The sequence below is a fragment of the Phodopus roborovskii genome, unplaced genomic scaffold, assembly GCF_943737965.1.
Source record: "Phodopus roborovskii unplaced genomic scaffold, PHOROB, whole genome shotgun sequence".
In the NCBI taxonomy this organism is placed as follows: Eukaryota; Metazoa; Chordata; class Mammalia; order Rodentia; family Cricetidae; genus Phodopus; species Phodopus roborovskii.
The window spans coordinates 27,793,397-27,811,713 of record NW_026126480.1 but is presented as its reverse complement, the minus strand read 5'-3'; the positions used below and the strand labels follow the sequence as shown (position 1 = coordinate 27,811,713).

The window sequence follows — 18,317 nt, the reverse complement described above, 5'->3', positions numbered from 1 at the left end:
CAAGGTCATCTCTGGCTTAGAGCAAGTTTGAGGTCACTTCAGACTACTTGAGACTCTGTCTCAAAACAACAACAAAAATAACCTTACAACAACAAAACCCAAACAGACCAAGGAAAATGACTCCTTGAATAAAGTGCTTGTTATGCAGTGTGAAGACCTGAGTTCATATTCCTAGCACCCACGTGCATGTTCCAATGTTAATTGGCAAAAGACCATCTCAAAACAAGACTGTGACCTGACCTCTACAAGCATACCATGGCATATATGCACCTGCACTCACACACAGATACGTACACCATATATACACACATACAAAGTTTTTTTTTCCACAAATGTATCACATGGTCAATCTAAGATAACAGGTCTTTAGCACCATATGCATCTGGGATCGGAATGAACATATGTGCTGATATGAAGGGACTGTCCTTAACAGCATGGTGCTTTACAGAGTCTCAATGTTAGGTAAGGTCATGTGACAGGATGCCACCAGCAAACCCCAAACCTCACTCTCCTCACCTACAAAATGAAGACAAGTGACCCACTAGTAATACATGCAGAATGAAATGACCTGTTTGCTGGGAGTTGAGCATGCTCCACAGTAAGGCCGTAATCTATCTTCTAAACTCTATCTCCTCCATCAGACTGTTTCCTGGCCCCTAGCCCTTTCCTGTACCATCATTTCAGGCTCGAGAATATCCTCAGGTGCACTGTGGGTATCCAAACCATCCCTCCCTCCCAGGTTCTCAATGCCATCTGTTTTGTGAAGCTTTTTGGCTCTTTTAAGATAACGCACTCCTTTCTGCTCTAAGAGTCCCCATGTCTACACACTGAAAGACACTTTCACATACTGCCTTATGCACTAACAGTCAACAGACTGGCTCTCCCTCAGTAAAACAGGGGCTCTTCGTGCATTCTTGTTTCTAATACAATGTTTTGCATATAAAAAATAATGAGCAAGAAATGCACCAGCGGAAGGAAGGAAGGAAGCCATGGCTGGAGTTGACTCACTTGCTTTCTTGAGGTTCCATCAGCAACTGTCAGTCAGTGCTGGTCACCACACTCCCCGAGGCAGAGGGGTCTGTCTTTTCAGCTGTGATTGCAGGCTTCATGCCACTGCCTACCTGTGAACTGTTCCAGCTATAATAACTGACCAAAGAGGCCTCGAGGTTGGGGACACAGTCACATCTGCCATACTCAAAGGATGCTTTGTTCACATCATATTGTGGCCTTCTACACAGATGCTGAGGGCCTGGTGAGTGACAGGAAACAGTTTTCTCCTTCAAAAGCTGCTTCTCATCTTCTCTCCCAAAACGGTTTCTCTGTGTAACAGCTCTGGCTGTACTCTGGCTGACCAGGAACTCGCTATGTAGATGAGGTTACTCTTGACCTCACAGAGCTCCACCTGCCTCTGCCTCCCGACTGAGAGTATTAGGATTAAAGGCATGCGCCAACACTGCCCAGCCTGCTTCTCAGCTTCCAGGAAGTCGAAATGCAAATGCCCTCTTCCCACCTACTGCTGTGCCCCAGGGGCTTCCTCAGCTGCCACCTGTCGTGGTGACAGAAGCCAGAGACCCCGGCACTGCAGTTGCAGCGGTGCCTGCTCCGTACTTTCCCAGGTTCCTCAAGCTAACCTGCACAGCAGCTCCAACCAGTGTGCCCTCGGGTCTCAACGTCTCAGCACACGCTAGAACCCACTGCACTTACTTTTACTGTAAATATAAAAATAATTCACCCATAGAGGGCTGGGGCTGTCTTCCTCACAGATGCCTCTGTTACTGTGTACACCCTCACTCTGAAACGTTTGAGTTTGTCTTCGTTGTTTGCATCTCAATGGGGGGGGGGCAGAGGGGCAATCCTGGAACTAGGATCCTCATGTCTCAGCCTCCAAAGTGCTGGGGTTACAGGCATGGACTGTTTTGCCTGGCACTTCCAACACTACTATTGGAGTTGGGGATGTAGTTCCTTTGGTAGAATGACAACCAGGCATACACAAAGTCTGGTGCTCAATCCCCAGTACCCAGGAACTGGGTGTGGTGGCCTATGCCTATAATCTCAGCATAGGAAAGACAGGAGGATCAGAAGTTCAAGGCCAACTGGGGATTTGAGGACTTTTTTTTTTGGTTTGGTTTGGTTTCCTAAAACAAGATTTCTCTATGTAACAGTCCCAGTCGTCCTGGAACTTGCTCTGTAGACCAGGCTGGCCCGGAAATCACAAAGTTCTGCTTGCCTCTGTCTCCTGAGTGCTGGGATTAAAGATGTGTAGCACCACTGCCCAGCCAAAGATTCTGTTCTTAAAGAACAGATAAGTAAAAATGGGTTGCTGCAATCTGGAGGCAGAGGCAGGCAGATCTCTGAGTTTAGCCTGGTCTACAGAGAAAGTTTCAGGATAGCCAGGGCTACACAGTAGCTGTTTTGCTACTACCACCCCCCCCCAAATAAGTAAAAAAGAAGAAAATTATCAACTATTGCTATCATGCAATTACCAGTCATTTGTGACATTCTTACAGAACACACATGATGTACACAATGCCAGGAGCTCTGCTGCCACAGCAAACTGAGAAAGTAAGGCCTCTGGGCATGGTGACCTTGAGGAGGAAGGGGAAAGGCTGTGCAGCAATGACCTATTTACTAATTAATAACAATGGTGAGGAAGCAATGACTAAAAAGCAAGAGGCCAAAGGAATGCCTGAAAGACTGAACTGGCCTAGCTTTTGTCTGTCTCGGGTGATTGGGGACTGAGTAAGGCTTTCCGGAGACAGAACATGTGAACTGAACTCTAGCACAGAAATTTTTAAACAGTACATTGGAAGAAGCTAAAACTTAAAAGGAGGGAGATAAGAGAGGATGGGGTAAGAGAAAACAGAATACACTAAATATATGTATGAAAGTGTCAAAGAACAAATTTAACTAATAAAGATTTTTGAGGAAAAAGAAAAAGGCCAGAATTATAAGACCAAGCATGAAATTTTCTCTTGTGGAACAGGTCCTTGAGCCCACCCATAACCGTCATGCCACTACTACACAGGACACAACTTTTCCACAAGTCAGTTTTGCAGCATTTACAGTCCAGTGCTAGGTAGGACCACTGAGGTCTTCTCTCCTACAGCAGTCTACATAGACCCTTTTGACATTTTGGGAACTAGTCAGCAAAGAGGAAGTTTCCAGGTCAGGTTGAGATTGATTTCTCTGTACTCTACAGCCTAAGTGTGAGGTGTCTTCAGCAACAAAGTCTTTATATGAAGTCATGATAGCTAACCAAGGACAATGGCAAGAACCTGTGTTATTTTGGAGACCTTTGGGACCTCCCTAAATAGTAACTCCTAGGGAGGTATCCTCTGCCCTGCACTGCAATTTTCATTAAATGACACAAATCTGGGGGCAGTATTACCCACCCATGCAAGGTGATTTCATTGAAACTTTTTTTCAAAACATTACATTTTGAACTTAGTTTACTAACTAGTGGGTTTCAATTAGCCTACCCACTATCCTCTCTCTTCCCATTACATCAAAACCCCAGTGCAAGGCCACAGTGAACATGGACGTGCAATTACCTGTGTAGCAGGCTACACAGCCTAGAGTGGTACTGCTGGGTTGATTGGCAGTTCTTTTTTTAGTTTTGTGAGACGCCTCCAGACTGATTTCCCAAGTAACTGCATTAGTTTACACACCCAACAACAGCACATGAGTGTTCTCCTTCTGCCACACACACTTCTAACATGTGTGGTCAAAAGCCCATGGCTGGGCAGCCACAGGCCCTAAGGTAGGGCCTGCTATTGTTATTTCCCTAACCCACCATGAGGTCAAATTGCCTTCTAAATATTCATGTTTACAGCCACAGACCCAGGCGGCTCTCAGCCCTGGTCAGAGAAGGTCCCTTCTTACAGTTAGCAGCAGTCAATGCAGAGATGCTGAGAATGGGACTGTGCTCGGCCCTGAATAGGACACCTACATCAGCACCTTTCCCCCAACCCCAGAACCTTACTAAGGCTTGGGACACTCACTGATGAAAAGGAGGCAGAAAGAATGGAAGAAAACTGGCTCTCCCTCTCCCAGAAGATATCACCTAACAGCTGCCCGGCTAGGGATGGGACATCATGCCTCCCTTGTTTATGCTGAGTTTTTGTCTGGCTTGGGCACCAGCAGGTGTTGTGAACACTGTCACAAACACTATGAACTCATATGTATAACTGCCCTGTTGTCTCTGGAAAACACTTACCATCACCTCTGACTTACACTATTTCTTACACTCTGCCTCTGTTGCACAATGATCCCTGAGCCTTGGGAGGAGGGAATGTAATGTGGTAGGTGAACGACACTCAGTGTATGGCCACAATTCAAGCAAATACTGGCAGCACAAATTGGACTTGATAGGTTTAATAAAACAACATGAAACAAGAGGGCATAAAGTTAGCTGGGTGCAATAGGGTGGAGAGTGTATTGGGAGTAGTGCTGTGAAAAGCTGTCTTCCAGATATGACAAGGTAGGTTTCCCATGCTCCAGTGGGTGTCCCCACACCTACACACACATGGGCAGCACCAACTGGACTTAGTAGGCTGTCAAAAACAAAGACATGAAATTGGAAGAGAGACATGTTGTGGAGAGCAGAGAGGGATTAAAGGGGAAGAAATGAGGGGTTGATATGAGCATGTTTCATTGGATAGCTGTATTACCGTCTCAGGAATAAAGGAAAATTTAAAAATAGAAATAAAACTATAAGAAAAACAGCTCTGAGCAGAAGAGAGACACCGTCAATAGAGAAGACAACAAACCAGCTCTGCTCACTACCCTAGGCCTGGCTTGTTGTTTCATTCTGCAGTGAACTATACATTCTCTGAGTTGAAATCTAATTCAGCCAGTTTTCTTTCTCTCCTTTCTTTTCTTTTTCTTTCTTTCTTTCTTTCTTTCTTTCTTTCTTTCTTTTTTTTTAATTGTTTTGGAGCCTGTCCTAGAACTATCTCTGTAGACCAGGCTGGTCTCAGACTCACAGAGATCTGCCTGCCTCTGCCCGGCTTCAGCCATTTAATCTTGAAACTGGCATTCCCACAGACTCAAGGGAGAAATCAGTCTGAAGGGTTGGGTGTGGAGGCGCATGCCTATAATTCCAGCACTCTGGAGGCTGAGGTGGAAGGATCAAGAGTTTGAGGCCAGCCAGGAGAGCTACATAGCCAAGATTGTTGAGATACAGAAAGCCTGACCCAGAGATGGAAAAAGACAAGGGAGGAAGGAAAGAGAGGAAAAGGAGAGAGAAAGGGACAGACACCCACAAAGAGTGAGCTCGGACCTCAAAATGGCAAAAGCACAGTGCTGTCGATGTCACACTGTGGTCCTAGACTCCAGCTCTACAGCTACTTTGAGCTAGTGGTCCAGTGCTCTTGGAGCATGACTTCATTTATTCTCAATTAGGATGCAACCCTGCCATCACCTCTGCTTTGTACATGGATCAACTGAAGCACAAAAAGGCCAACTTGTCCAAGGGCATCTATTTCCCTATGTGGCAGAACCAGGAGCAGACCCACTATATGGTGGAAATTTGAAAGCTACCATCAACCAGGGCCTCAGCACACCTGTTGGTGGCTGAACATAGGCAATCTATCCACTTCTCCAGACCTTTGCTCAGACCCTTCACTCCATCAGAAGGCTGCCTGCTTCTTCTCTCTCCCCTTCCCATGTCCTCCTTATAAAAACACACATTCTTTTGAGCCACTGACAAAAAAAGAACAAGATGCCATCTGGAGTAGGGGCTCAAAGAAAAGGCAGACAGGCATTTCTGGGCCATCTCCAGGTGAGAAACCCTGACATGCAAGGTTTTCGTGGCTGCTCAGTGCTACCGGGTGACAGGCAAGGAAATCTACAGGAAATGCCAGCACGATCCTATCTACATGTGGGGACCCTTGTGCACAAACAGATGGAACTAAGCCTTTTCTAGCAAGACCCTGGACTCAGCCCTAGCAGAGGCCAGCCTGAAAATGGAGATGTAATCAAGGCAGGATGAAGGCAAGCCAGAGAATGAACAAGGAGGGTGATATTTTAGAGCCAGTTGGGATGGGAGGATGTTCGGGGATACAAAGATAAGCAACCAGCTCCCATGAGCTTCATATTTAGCTCTCTCCTCCTCAGTAATTGGCTGCATTATTTATTTGGCCAGTAACTGCTCTGTGTGGCTTTCAGAATGACAGTGATGGCCTTTTAAGGTTTAGTGTGATTGCATTTATACTCAAGCAAAAAATATCAGATGAATTTTTAAACACGAAGCAGCCACCACATTGCTATGCCCAGCAGTTGCTTAAAGTCAGGGTGAAGTCCAGCAGCCCTGAGTCCTAACACAGTGGTGCTGTTTTCATCCATGCCCAGGAACCAGGGCTGAGCTTACACCGCCTCTCTTCTCTGTCTCACCTCCCCAACACCCCTCTCAGGTAAACTAAACAGGCAGAGTGGAGTTATCGCCCCCCAATAGCAAGGTATTTGCTATTCAAAGGTTAGATTTCACTTCTGTGTCTGGTGTTCAAACACATGAACAAACAGAAACAATAAAAAACAACCCTGAACCCTGAACCTAACTTCTCAGCTCCGTAGGCATCCTAGCCCAAGATGTCTGGGTGTCAGACCTGGCCTGAGACAGACTGGAGAAGCTCGGGACAGGAAAATATCTCACCGCCTCCCCACCCCCCATCTGTCTCCATGCTGCCTGACTCCATGTTTCCTACTAGAGAAGCATTTAAAAATATTTACTAAGCCAGATGGTGGTGCATGAAATTAATCCAGCACTCAAGAGGCAGAGGCAGATCTCTGTGAGTTCAAGGCCAGCTTGGTCTACAAAGTGAGTTCAAGGACAGCTGAGATGGTTACACGGGGAAACCTTGTCTTGAATAACTAAAAAAAAAAAAAAAAAATATTCCTGACTGCTGTCTTCTTTCCCCTTAAAGGCCCTCTTGGTACATGCATGCATGCAGAGATATATATGGTTGAATCAGACTTCCTAAGTCACAAAGGAGCACTAAGGATAGAGACAGTAAAGCTTACCTTGGGAGAGGCACTGGTTGGCCAAGGCAACCTGACCAGAATGCAGGTAGAGGTTGAGGCGGGTAAAGATCCCCACCAGGGAGGGAATGGTGATGAAGCAGTAGGCAACACAGGCCTAGAGAGAAGGGAGATGCAGATGGTTAATCAATATGCCCACATTCACCCAGCATGTGTTTCCAAGTAGACACCTAACCCTAACTCTCCGTTTCCTCCAACACACACACACACACACACACACACACACACACACACACACACACACAATCAACCCCAGTTATGAGCCTTGGGAAGGTGGGAAAGAAGAAAAGGGTGAAATAGTTTGAAAAGTAGCTCTTCATCCCTCATACATAGATGACATCTCTATGTGGGCAATGGAGAAACAGACTATTCAGGAATGGAGGTAATAAGCAGCTATGCTGGGGAGGCTAAAAAGTCAAATAGTGTGGGACACCAGGGACAGAGGTAAAGGGGAAGGGGGTGAACGCCTCTCTTTAACTATAATCACTTGGGCATGCTTTCATTTCAAAAGATGGGGGCACTGCCACTCTACTGTGGTTTGGAGCATTTGGATGTACTGACATTTTTGGATGTAACTTTGACGTAGAGATAACCCCGACCAAGAGCAAAAACATGATATGTGAAAATGATATCGCTAGAGAAAGATTTTATAGTTATATATCAGAGAAAATTCAAGGGAATGTGGCTGGCACAAAGGAATACAAATGCTTCTCTCAACCACCTCAGAACACAAGGAGGGTGAGCACCACTTATTTGAGGTGCTTCTGGTTTTAAAGAGTTTTGGATTTTGGAGGGGACCCCAAGTCAAAACACAGAGTTTCATTATATCCCCTATATGCCTCTCACTCACAGCTTGAGGTAACTGCACAAAGCATTTTCAATAACTCTATACACGAAACACAGTCACAGCATGGAGCTATCCATTTGAAGCATCACAGTAAGTTGTCAGATTTTGGAATATTTTAGATGTGGAGATTGGAGATGTGTGATTTGTTCTGAAATTTAGGCTTCTTGAACATTTCTTTTGAAAACAATACAGAAGCTGCTTAGTCCATCAATTCCAAGGGAAAAACAAATCTTGCAAATCAACACTAAGCCACCCTTCTCATGACATACTTAGCTTTCTCTGGGAAAAAGCCATTTAGCAAACTCAAGAACCCACTGTACTCCAAGTCTAGAGCCCTTATCCTTAGGACACACCCGGACAAATGCAGCTGTCTTTCTGGAGTGGTTCCCCTTCATGACTTTTCTTGTTTCCATTGCCAACCGGTTCACACTCTAGATTTGTGAAGAAATAAAACAGAAAACATAATGAAATGATCATGACCCAAAGTAACATCTTCCAGGGGTTAAGATGCAGGCTCCACAAACATCAATGCAAACAACCAAACATGGACTAAGACTAACCAGCTGGCTGGCCCCTCATGCTGAAGTACTAAGATCAATAGGCAGGTTAGGCTTCAGCAAATATCTCCAAGATAGTAAAACATAGTACTGTGTTAGTCATACCTACCAACGAGCATAACAAATTAACATTTTTCTGGTTTAATGAATAGCCAGGGTTTGCTTACATATCATTTCCAGAAAGTCCCACATTCTAAGCACAAGCTCTCAGGGAAACTTCCAAATCTAACAGTAGACTGAGTAATGTAGCTAATATGCTAATATGAACAGCAGTAACTACAGCCACATTATTCAGCTGATACAAACCACCAGCTTATTTGATCCTTACAACTCTATGGATGGGCACCGTGACCAACCCCTATTTCATGGTAGGGTCTCTAGATTTAGGTCTTGGAATGAATTGTACAAAGTAACATACTAAGGAGGGAGGAAATAAATATATAAAAAGTGTTGTTCTTCTATATAAAATCAATTAAAAAGTATAATTTTTGGTTCCCAAACTGTGTATCAAGGCATCCTCAGGGTGCTGCAATCAAGGGCAGATTTTAAAAATAGCAATTGTTGGACTCTGTGCAAAGTGCTGGTATGGTATAGTATGACTTCACTGAATTAGAGCACTTATAGCCATACTCTGCATAACTGGACTTTTGGCAACTACAGTGATAAAAAGTTGGGGGATGGGGAAGATTGATGAGAAAATAAGGATTGGGAGAAAATAGGGGCAGAGGTAAGTGATCTGATTGCAAGACTGGGACTATGCAGTGCACACACTTACTTCATCAGGAAGTGATTAGTTACGTAAGTGGCATATTTTTCTCTGTTCTGCTGGATACAGGGCTGGAACCCAGGGCCTCACATATGCCAGGCCCTGCTACTGTGCTCCACACCCAGTCTGTAACTGTATTATTTAGGAATCGTTTTTTAAAAGAACAAAATAAAAATGCTGTTTTTTTCTTCCAATTTTTATACATATATATTATTTTACTTTAGCTGTTTAAAATAGGCAGGGCTGTTACTATTTACTTTGACTCAGGGGGTCAGCAAGCCTATAAAGAGCAGCAAACCTCTGGTTAGACCTCAGGTCACCTGCCCATCAGTGCAGCTCAGTGAAGAGCACTTTACTCTTGTCATTATTGATTTCTGAGAAGGGGGAGGGGTATTCAAGAAGGAAGAAAAATCAACAAAACTTGAAAAGAAAGAAAAAATGACTAAGAGCACTCAAAGACTTAAGCGAAGCTGTGGATCTGCTCAGTCTCCAAGGAACCACCTTTCCAGACCAAGAGGAGAGTAGCAGGAGAATCCCTGTAGAATCAGACTCTTGCTACTTAATCCTAGACCTGGGGTGGGGGGTGTGGAGGCAGAAGGATCAGGAGTTCAAAGCCAGCCTTAGGTACATAGTGAATTTGGGGACATGAGACCTAGTCTCAAATAACTAAGAGAACACTCCCAGGTTGAGTCTAGTATGTGACATATTGACAACCAACTAACACTCATTTAAAGAACACAGGACAAGAATGCTTACATGAATCAACTGGACAAGAACAGGCTCCAGGTTACAAAACATCGACCTGGACTCAACATAAAAGCTGAGCTGCTGTTCAAAATCACGACCGAAGGAGACCTAGAATCAAAGAGAAAGAGATGCTAAAAGGCACAGTGTTGTTATTAGTGGGAATACAAACGAGTGTGCATGAATGCACTGTGTGCCCACACATTCATGTACACACACACACACACACACACACACACACACACACACACACACAGACACACATACGCTCTCCCTGACGACAAAGGTCTCATAGCACTTAAGCCCAAATAAAGCTGAAATGTCACTCTGAGCAGCCCAGCTCTGTGACAAGAGTGAGACGCCAAGGGCACAAAACAGGGGCAGTGCAAAAATAGAATTTTTCCAGACTGGCAAGGAAAGGAAATCACGGAATTTTGTTTGTCAGCTGTGACCTTTTCACAGAACATAATAACATGAGTCCTTGGGAGCCATTTGTCACAAGAGCTTCCCTAATAAGGGCCACACCCACTATTTCTTGATGGGGGCCTGACCTCAGCAGCTCACTGGTGGCTTCCAGGCCTACAAAAGGAAGCGTCTCCACCTCAACCCCATGGCGCCTCTTTCCCTGTCTTTATGAAAAGCTGCACAATAGGAGAGAGTTCGCCACTCCTCAGATCAGCCTGCACAGAGCTTTGCTGCTCACACCTTACTTCCTGAGACTTGGGGACATGCAGACAGAGGATGGAAGGGATAAACCATGCTATGTGAACCAAGGATGAAGGAGAGGCACTCAGTAAAATCCCCAGGTCCATTTCCTACCTGGAAACAGAAAGGCCAGTCGTGAATTTCCATCAAAATTGATGGCACCCAGAGAACTAGTGGGCAGCTTCACTCTTGCTTGGACAGGTCACCGTTTCACAGTTGTTATCAGGGGACTGCAACATTTCTACCTCAGTCAGTTTGGATTCTGAGGTTTTATTAAAATAGAGGATTCCAAGCCAGGAGTGTGATGTGCACCTATCATCCTTAACTGCTAAGGCAGGAGGACTACTTCAGTTCAGAAGTTCAAGGCCAGCCTGGGCCACATAGTAAGCCCTCAGTAACACCCAGAATTGAGGCAAAGGAAAGCTGGAACACCAACTGGCAGGCTGTTTCCATAAAAGAATAAAACAATCCTTCCCATGGTGAGGTCTCCTTTGGTCTCTTCCAGGAGGTGAGGTCTCTTCACCTCCTCTCCCTAACAGATGACCCTATGCCTCACTTTGACTGACAGATCCCAGTAGAATAAAACTGAGAGTCAGTGTGTATCTAAGGCTTGGCTTTCCCAAGTCCTGAGCTCCCATATTGTACCCTCATGAAAGACAGCACCATGTGAGACATAAAAACTAAGACAACTAGATAACAAGACATGAGTAAACAGGAAGACGCTACTTGGAAGACAATAGCACCATTCAGCAGCAGTCTGGGAAGGTATGCAAGGCTCTCTTGGATATTCCACCAAGCCATACTACGCATCCTCAAAGAGGCCTGGATAGCCAGCCAACCCACAGACATACAAACTAAGAAAAGACAGCAATGATGGCTGCCGGAGGAGGGAGAGTCAGTTTTCACAGTAAGATGCCCATAATCCAATAAATAATTCCACACCCAAACTCATGCAGGTAACACTAACGGAACTCAGTGGGTCAAAAAAATTGAAATAAAAGACATCAAAGTAAGAGGCAAACTTGTTGGGAAAGGGTCCAGAGTGGGGAGCAGTGAGAGAGGGTAATGGGGTGATATGAACAAAATATAATGTTTCCTTGTATAAATTCATCGAATAAAAAATAAATTGAAAAACAAAGAAAGCAGCCATTTGCTATTGTATGCTACCACACTTCGGGTTACTGCCAAGCAGCAGTGAATGGATGGAATGGGTGTGGCTCTGTATGTGGCATTCTGCCCAGCCACAGGTTTTGTCACTACCCAACAACAATCCACACAACAGCTACTTCAGGGACTTGGCTGTCCATTCTTGGTCTTCGAGATCAGGGTCACCAGGAGTCTCTCAGGCCTCCCAAGTTGTATGGTTAATCATGATTGTCAATTTCACTAAGATGAAGAAATCCACCCTAAAGGTAGGCGGTACCATTCCTTAGGCTGTGGTCCCAGACTACAGAAAAAGGAGAAAGCATGCCAAACACAGGCATTGTCTGTCTCTTTTTGTCTATCACTGTCAGTCTGTCTCTCTCTTTGTTGTTCTCTCTCCCCCCTCCCTCTCTCCTTCTCTCTCTCTCTCCTCCCCTCTGCTCTCTCTGCCTGACTGTGGACACAAAGTAACTTGTGGCCTCAAGTTCCCATCTTGGTGACATCAACACCGGCACTCCCGCCATGATAGACTGTACTCTCAAACTGTGAGCCAAAACAAACCCTTCCTTGCTTAAATTCCTTTTGTCAGGTATTTGAATACGGACATGAGAAATGTAACTAGTAAAAAGTTAATCCAAAGAGCATCAGTCCCAGAAGCTGTGGTTACAGGCTTAGAGGTAAGCCTGTTTAGGACAGAAGGCAACTGGAAAAGAGGGAGGGACCAAAGATGACATAGATGGGTGGTCCTAGTGGCAGAGGAGACCCCAAGTCCAGCCACTCCACAGGAGCTTTCATCTCACTTTCCCTGTCCCACCCCTCCCCTTAACTTCTTCCTCAGTCAGTCTCTCTTGGCTCTGTTTGCTCCCATGGGAGTCTTGGCAAATGTAAGAAATTTCTAATTCCATCTTATCGAAGTAAAAATGAAAAGCACTGGGGAATACAACGTGAGGCACTCTCAGCAGAGAGGGGATAAACAATGACATCATGTTTCCAAGTGAACTGGAACTTCTTTCCTACAAACTTACCATTTTTATAAATCCATTGATCAAGTGGGCCAGCATCCTCTTCTCATCCTCCAAAGTGAGAGCGCTACAATCAATAATAGTGCATAATTAACAGGAACGCAGCAAATGTAGCCGCCTGAAGAGGAAAGCACCAGAGGCGGGCGGTGTAAAGTGAGGCCACTGTGCATTTTCTAGATGCAGAAACTCCCAACAGGCTGCCTGTCTATCTTTAGATAGAAGTGTTAACCAAAGGGAACACAATTCATATGTATGTCTCTTCTCCCTGAAGACGCCATTCCAAGGCGTGGTTATCAACAGCACAAAAGAAGGCAACTTTCTCTTCTTTATAAAGAATTCAGACAGCAAGCACTGACATTAGGGTTTGCACTTCAGAGAAAACCTGGTATCTCCATTTTTAAAATTTTCTGCCATACACCCAAGAACTTTCTTCTTCTTCTCCCCTCCTCCCCAAAACAGGGTTTCTCTATGTAACAGCTCTGACTGTCCGGGAACTCACTCTGTAGACCAGGCTGGCCTTGAACTCACAGAGATCTACCTGTCTCTACCTCTTAGGAATGGGATTAAAGGCATTCACTACCACCGCTGCTTATCAAAGAACTTTCTAATGAATACCCACACACTTGCCATCAAGCTTCTACTCTGACACCTTGTGATGCGTGTTTTATCACATGACTACTCATCCCTACCTTCATCCATTAATCACCTTACTTTTGTATGTGTCTGAAAACAAGTCTCATTTATATTTTGCAGAATATTAATACAAATACAAATTTCAATTGCTGAGTCTAGTTTGATTACACATACAAATAGTTCTCAAAATTTATTTTTAAAGTTTTTAAAAATTTGGGGTTGGTGACTGGATTCAGTGGTAGAATGATTACCTAGCATTGTGCAAGGCTCTGAGTTTAATCTCCAGGAATAAAAAATAAATAGGCATTAAAGTTTTATTTGGCTTGTCATGAGGGAAAATAAATTTTGGCAAATATTGCACTGTTCTTTGATATGTAATGTGCCCTCAGTTCTTTTCATTTTTAGTATTTGAAACAAGGCCTCATTATATGGCCCAGGTTGGCCTCCTGCCTGAGCCTAGAGTACTGGGATTAGAGGTATATGAAGCCATGTTTGGTGCTCCTCAGTTCTTTGAAACGTTTTCCACCCTACTTCATAGCTAGGTGTTACATAGTGTGAATACAGGCAAAGTGTGAATCTTCCAAGTGTCCCAAAGAGAAAGCTGCTATCCTCCAAAGTATGGGCTGGACTGTGGACATGGCCTGTGTAGACATAGGCCACCTTCCAGAAGGAAGATAAGGGCAGCATGGCTCAGGGATGTCAGAGCAACAACACAGAACCTGGACCCTTAGGTGATGTACCCAAGAGCTAACATTCCTCACTGCAGGCCTCTTGAGCCAAATCCCCACCTTGTAAACAGCTGAGTACCTTTATTTTTGCTCAATTAAGGTCTCCTGGGCCCATTTATTACAAAAATGTATTATTACTGTTGTTGTTAAGACAAGGCCCATTATGCAGTCTGGCCCTGAACTTGTGATCCTCCTGCCCTAGTCTTGCAAGTGCTGGGATTACTGGTGTATGCCACTGCACCTGGCAAAAGTGTAATAAAATTGGATTTGTATTTGTATAACTGCTCATGAATTTGAAGGCACAGTTATAAAGATTCTAAAATTAAAAGGAGGAAAAGAGAAGAACCGTGTGGATGATGAGATTCCAAAGCAACACTCTCAATTCTTAAAACACTTCCCAGTGAATCAAGCTGCTGTGCAAAAATTCTTTGGAGATTAAAATGACCACAAACAACTTGTAAGATGGAAGCAGCCTCTAAGTGAAAGGTTAAGGTCTGAGGCTAGACCTGAGCTTTTAACATTCTGGGCACATAAAGTTACTATAAAAAATGGGAGCTGTGTTAAAGAACAAGATAAGAATGGGATGAACTAAGAGGCTGTGTGAGCTGCCATTATACCATCACTGCTCTCAGAAACCCAGGAGACAGAATTTGAGTTCACTTTCACAAAACCAGCCCCTTCTTCCCAACAGAAATCCCTCTGTAAAAACATTTCCTATTTCCTTTTTCATTTGAAGGTTAGCCTGTGCTCCTTGCTCTATAAGACTGGAGTGTTCTTTTCAATAGAGGTAGGTAGGTAGGTAGGTAGGTGTGTGTGTGTGTGTGTATACATTCTACATGTATGTGGAATGTAGAGACTGATATTATGTGTTTTTGTCAACTGCTCTTCACCTATTTTGAGGCAGGGTTTCACTGGTCTAGAGCTTATCAATTTTGATAGATGGGCTGGCTTGGGCTCAGCCTGTCTGTGTGCCCACCACTGAGGTTACAGAAGTGTATAGCAGGATCTGGCTTTTACATGGGTGCCATGGATTGAACTCGGGTCCTCTTGTTTGCACAACAAGCATATTATCAACTGAATCACCTCTGCAGCCTCTTTTTCATTCCATTCATTTTTTTTAATGTGTATGTGTGTGAGTCTGCATGAGTTCATGCACTTGCAGGAGCCTACAGAAGTAAGAAGAGGATGTCAGACCTCCTGAAAATGTGATTATAGGCAACTATGAGCCAACATGCGATCCTGGGTGCTCTGCAAGAGCAATAGATGCTCTTATTCACTCTGCTCTCTCCAGCCTCAGTTCAGGAATCTAACCAGATCAAGCTGTGTGCAGCAGCAGCTTGCAGATATCATCCTAACACATCCCAGCCATGCTGTATTTCAGCTTTAAGGACATCTTACTTCACAGAGTCGTGCATGGTCTTGCAAATGTGCATAAGGGCATTCAGGATGACAGGGTCCTTGGTTGGCTCCTGCTGGTGCCTAGGAGACATTAAGAGACAATTGTAAAAGCTCTGTCCATGGCCATGAAAGAGTGGGTTTGGTTTTTGGCAGCTGTATGAGAACACTAAATACTCTGTTTGGTACTGCATATATGCAGTGTATCAGTGAGATGCACCACTCTGGTTTTCCTCTCAGCTCTTCTGTAAGTCACAAGGTGTTCTCTTACATATTTGACTGCTCCTAGTTGTAAAATCACCATAAGCTATTGCCTGTGCCTGGCAAAGGGAAAGCCTGGCAGGCTTTAACACCTGCAGCTGCTGCCCACATGGAAGTTAAGTGCCAAGCAAAACACAACAGGACCAACACCCAAACTGAATCTTCGAGTAAGGTACATGTGGCTGTTCCAAATATTCTAAAGATAAAGCAGTCAATATTAATCTTTAGGAATGAGTTCATTTAAAAAGTTATCTTTATCATTATATGTACTTGTGTGGGTGGGTAGAGGCATGCTACAATATGTAAGTGGAGGTTAGAGGACGACTCTGGAGTCAGCTCTCCTTCCACTTTACATGGGTTCGGGGGATTAAACTTGGGTTGTCAGGTTTGCACAATGAGTGCCTTACCCCATGAGCTATCTCATGGACCAGGAATTAATCTTCTAGAAAGATAGGAAGAGAGCCAGCAAGATGCCTCAATGGGTAAAGGTACTCGCTACTAAGGCTGACAACCCACATGAGGTAAGGAGAAAACTTACTTGTTTCCTCTGACCTCCACACCTGTACTCCAGTATTTGCACACATGTGCACGTGCGCGCACGCGCACACACACACACACACACACACACACACACAGAGAGAGAGAGAGAGAGAGAGAGAGATGAATGCAATTAAAAACCTTTTTAAAAAGAGAACAATAAACAATATTTTGGAGTAATATCAAACTCAATTTTCTAAACTCAACTGTATTCGTGTACTTAGTATTTAGAGCAATTTTCATTTTACAATATAGCCTTACCCTACAAGAACCAACATGAAATCACAGATAAACTGAACTGGTGGCCAGCATCGTATCAACATCTGACAGTTTGGTTTGTACTTGGTCTTTTATTTTTTTCCTTTTTTAAAAAATTATTTATTTTTACTTTATGTACATTGACATTTTGCTTGCATGTATGTCTGTGTGAGAGTGTCAGATCTCCAAGAGTAAGAGACAGTTGTGAGCTGCCATGTGGGTGCCTGGAATTGAACCTGGGTCCTTTGGAAGAACAGCCACTGAGCCATCTCTCCAGCCCTGGTTTTTTGTTTGTCTGGTTGGTTGGTTTGGTTTTCTTTCATTTACTTATTTTGGGAGTGTGCTCCATGGCATGCACACAGAACTGGTTCTCTCCTTCTATCGTTTGGGTCCTGGGGACTGAACTCAGATCATCAGGTGTGATGGCAAGCACCTTTACCCATTAAGTCAATCTCTCCAGACCTCCTTTGGCTTTCTTTTATCATGGTGCCTGATATTTTAAAAATTATCATGGGGCCAGAAAGATTTCTCAGCAGCTAAGAGCACTTACTTCCATATTCAATTTCAAGTACCCACATGTGGCTTACAACCACTTGAAATTCCAGTTCCAGAGGCTCTGATGACCTCTTCTAACCTCCATGGATTCCTGCATACACATAATACATATGACATACACACACATACATATAAAATAAAATTTTAAAGGTTTATGATATATATGAGCACTTGGCCTAAATGCATGTATGTGTGCCATGCCTGATGCCTATAGAATTCAGAAGAGGGCATAAGATGTCCTAGACATAGAGTTATGAATGGTTGTGAGCTGTATGTGGATGTTGGAAACCAAACCAGGTCCAGCACAAGAGCAGTAAGTACTCTTAACTACCAACTCATATTTTCAGACCCCAATAAGTAAAAGAACATTTCTGGTGGGGGAGGGCTTCATTTCAGCTTACAGTTTACAATCTGTCATGAAGGGAAGTCAGGGCAGGAGCTAAAGCAGAAACTACTGAGGAATGCTGCTTGCTGCCTTACTCCCATTGCTTGCTCAGTTTGCTTTCTTCTTTTCTTAAAATATTTTAAATTATCTACATACATATTTTCTCTCTGTCTCTGTTTCTCTCTCTGTCTCTGTTTCTCTCTCTCTCTCTCTCTCTCTCTCTCTCACACACACACACACACACACACACACACACACACACACACATACACACACACACACAAAGGTCTTGCTAGCTTTGAACTTAACCATGCTCCTGCCTCAGCCTTCTGACCATAGGATTATAGGAATTAGTAACTGTGCCTGGCATGGCACCACCTGCTTTTAAAACCCCTATGGTGTTTTGGGGGTGAGGTATGCATACATCACTAGGACCCAGCATGCATCAATCATCAACGCACTTCACAAAGTGCTAGGAGTCACGGCTGCCACTTGTGCCATCTTGTACTCACTTGATAAAGGCTTCCATGATGCACTTGCAAACCTCCACCCGCACACTCTCTTTCTGGAACATGTCCAGAAATGGCAGAAACTTTTCCTATGATTAGAGAAAGCACTTAACACAAATAACTGGAAATAATTTGTGGGTCATTTGGGAGGGGACATTTCAAATAAGCAGAATGAATGTTTGGAAGTCCCCTCAAGGACCTGGCTTGGAATTCTTTCTTTAATGATTACAGACT

The 18,317-nt window shown here is 44.1% G+C and overlaps 1 protein-coding gene across 1 annotated transcript in view; it reads right to left on the bottom strand.

Annotated features, from left to right (window-relative positions):
- Vps35l (VPS35 endosomal protein sorting factor like) overlaps positions 1 to 18,317 on the bottom strand; it is a 99,808-nt gene that overhangs the window by 27,080 nt on the left and 54,411 nt on the right. The window contains exons 21-27 of the mRNA XM_051192792.1: positions 18,087 to 18,172; positions 16,378 to 16,404; positions 15,582 to 15,662; positions 12,826 to 12,889; positions 9,965 to 10,063; positions 8,239 to 8,316; positions 7,021 to 7,135 (exon numbers count right to left, since the gene is read on the bottom strand). Of these exons, the coding sequence (XP_051048749.1) occupies positions 7,021 to 7,135; positions 8,239 to 8,316; positions 9,965 to 10,063; positions 12,826 to 12,889; positions 15,582 to 15,662; positions 16,378 to 16,404; positions 18,087 to 18,172 (550 nt within the window). The remainder of the gene's footprint in view (positions 1 to 7,020; positions 7,136 to 8,238; positions 8,317 to 9,964; positions 10,064 to 12,825; positions 12,890 to 15,581; positions 15,663 to 16,377; positions 16,405 to 18,086; positions 18,173 to 18,317) is intronic.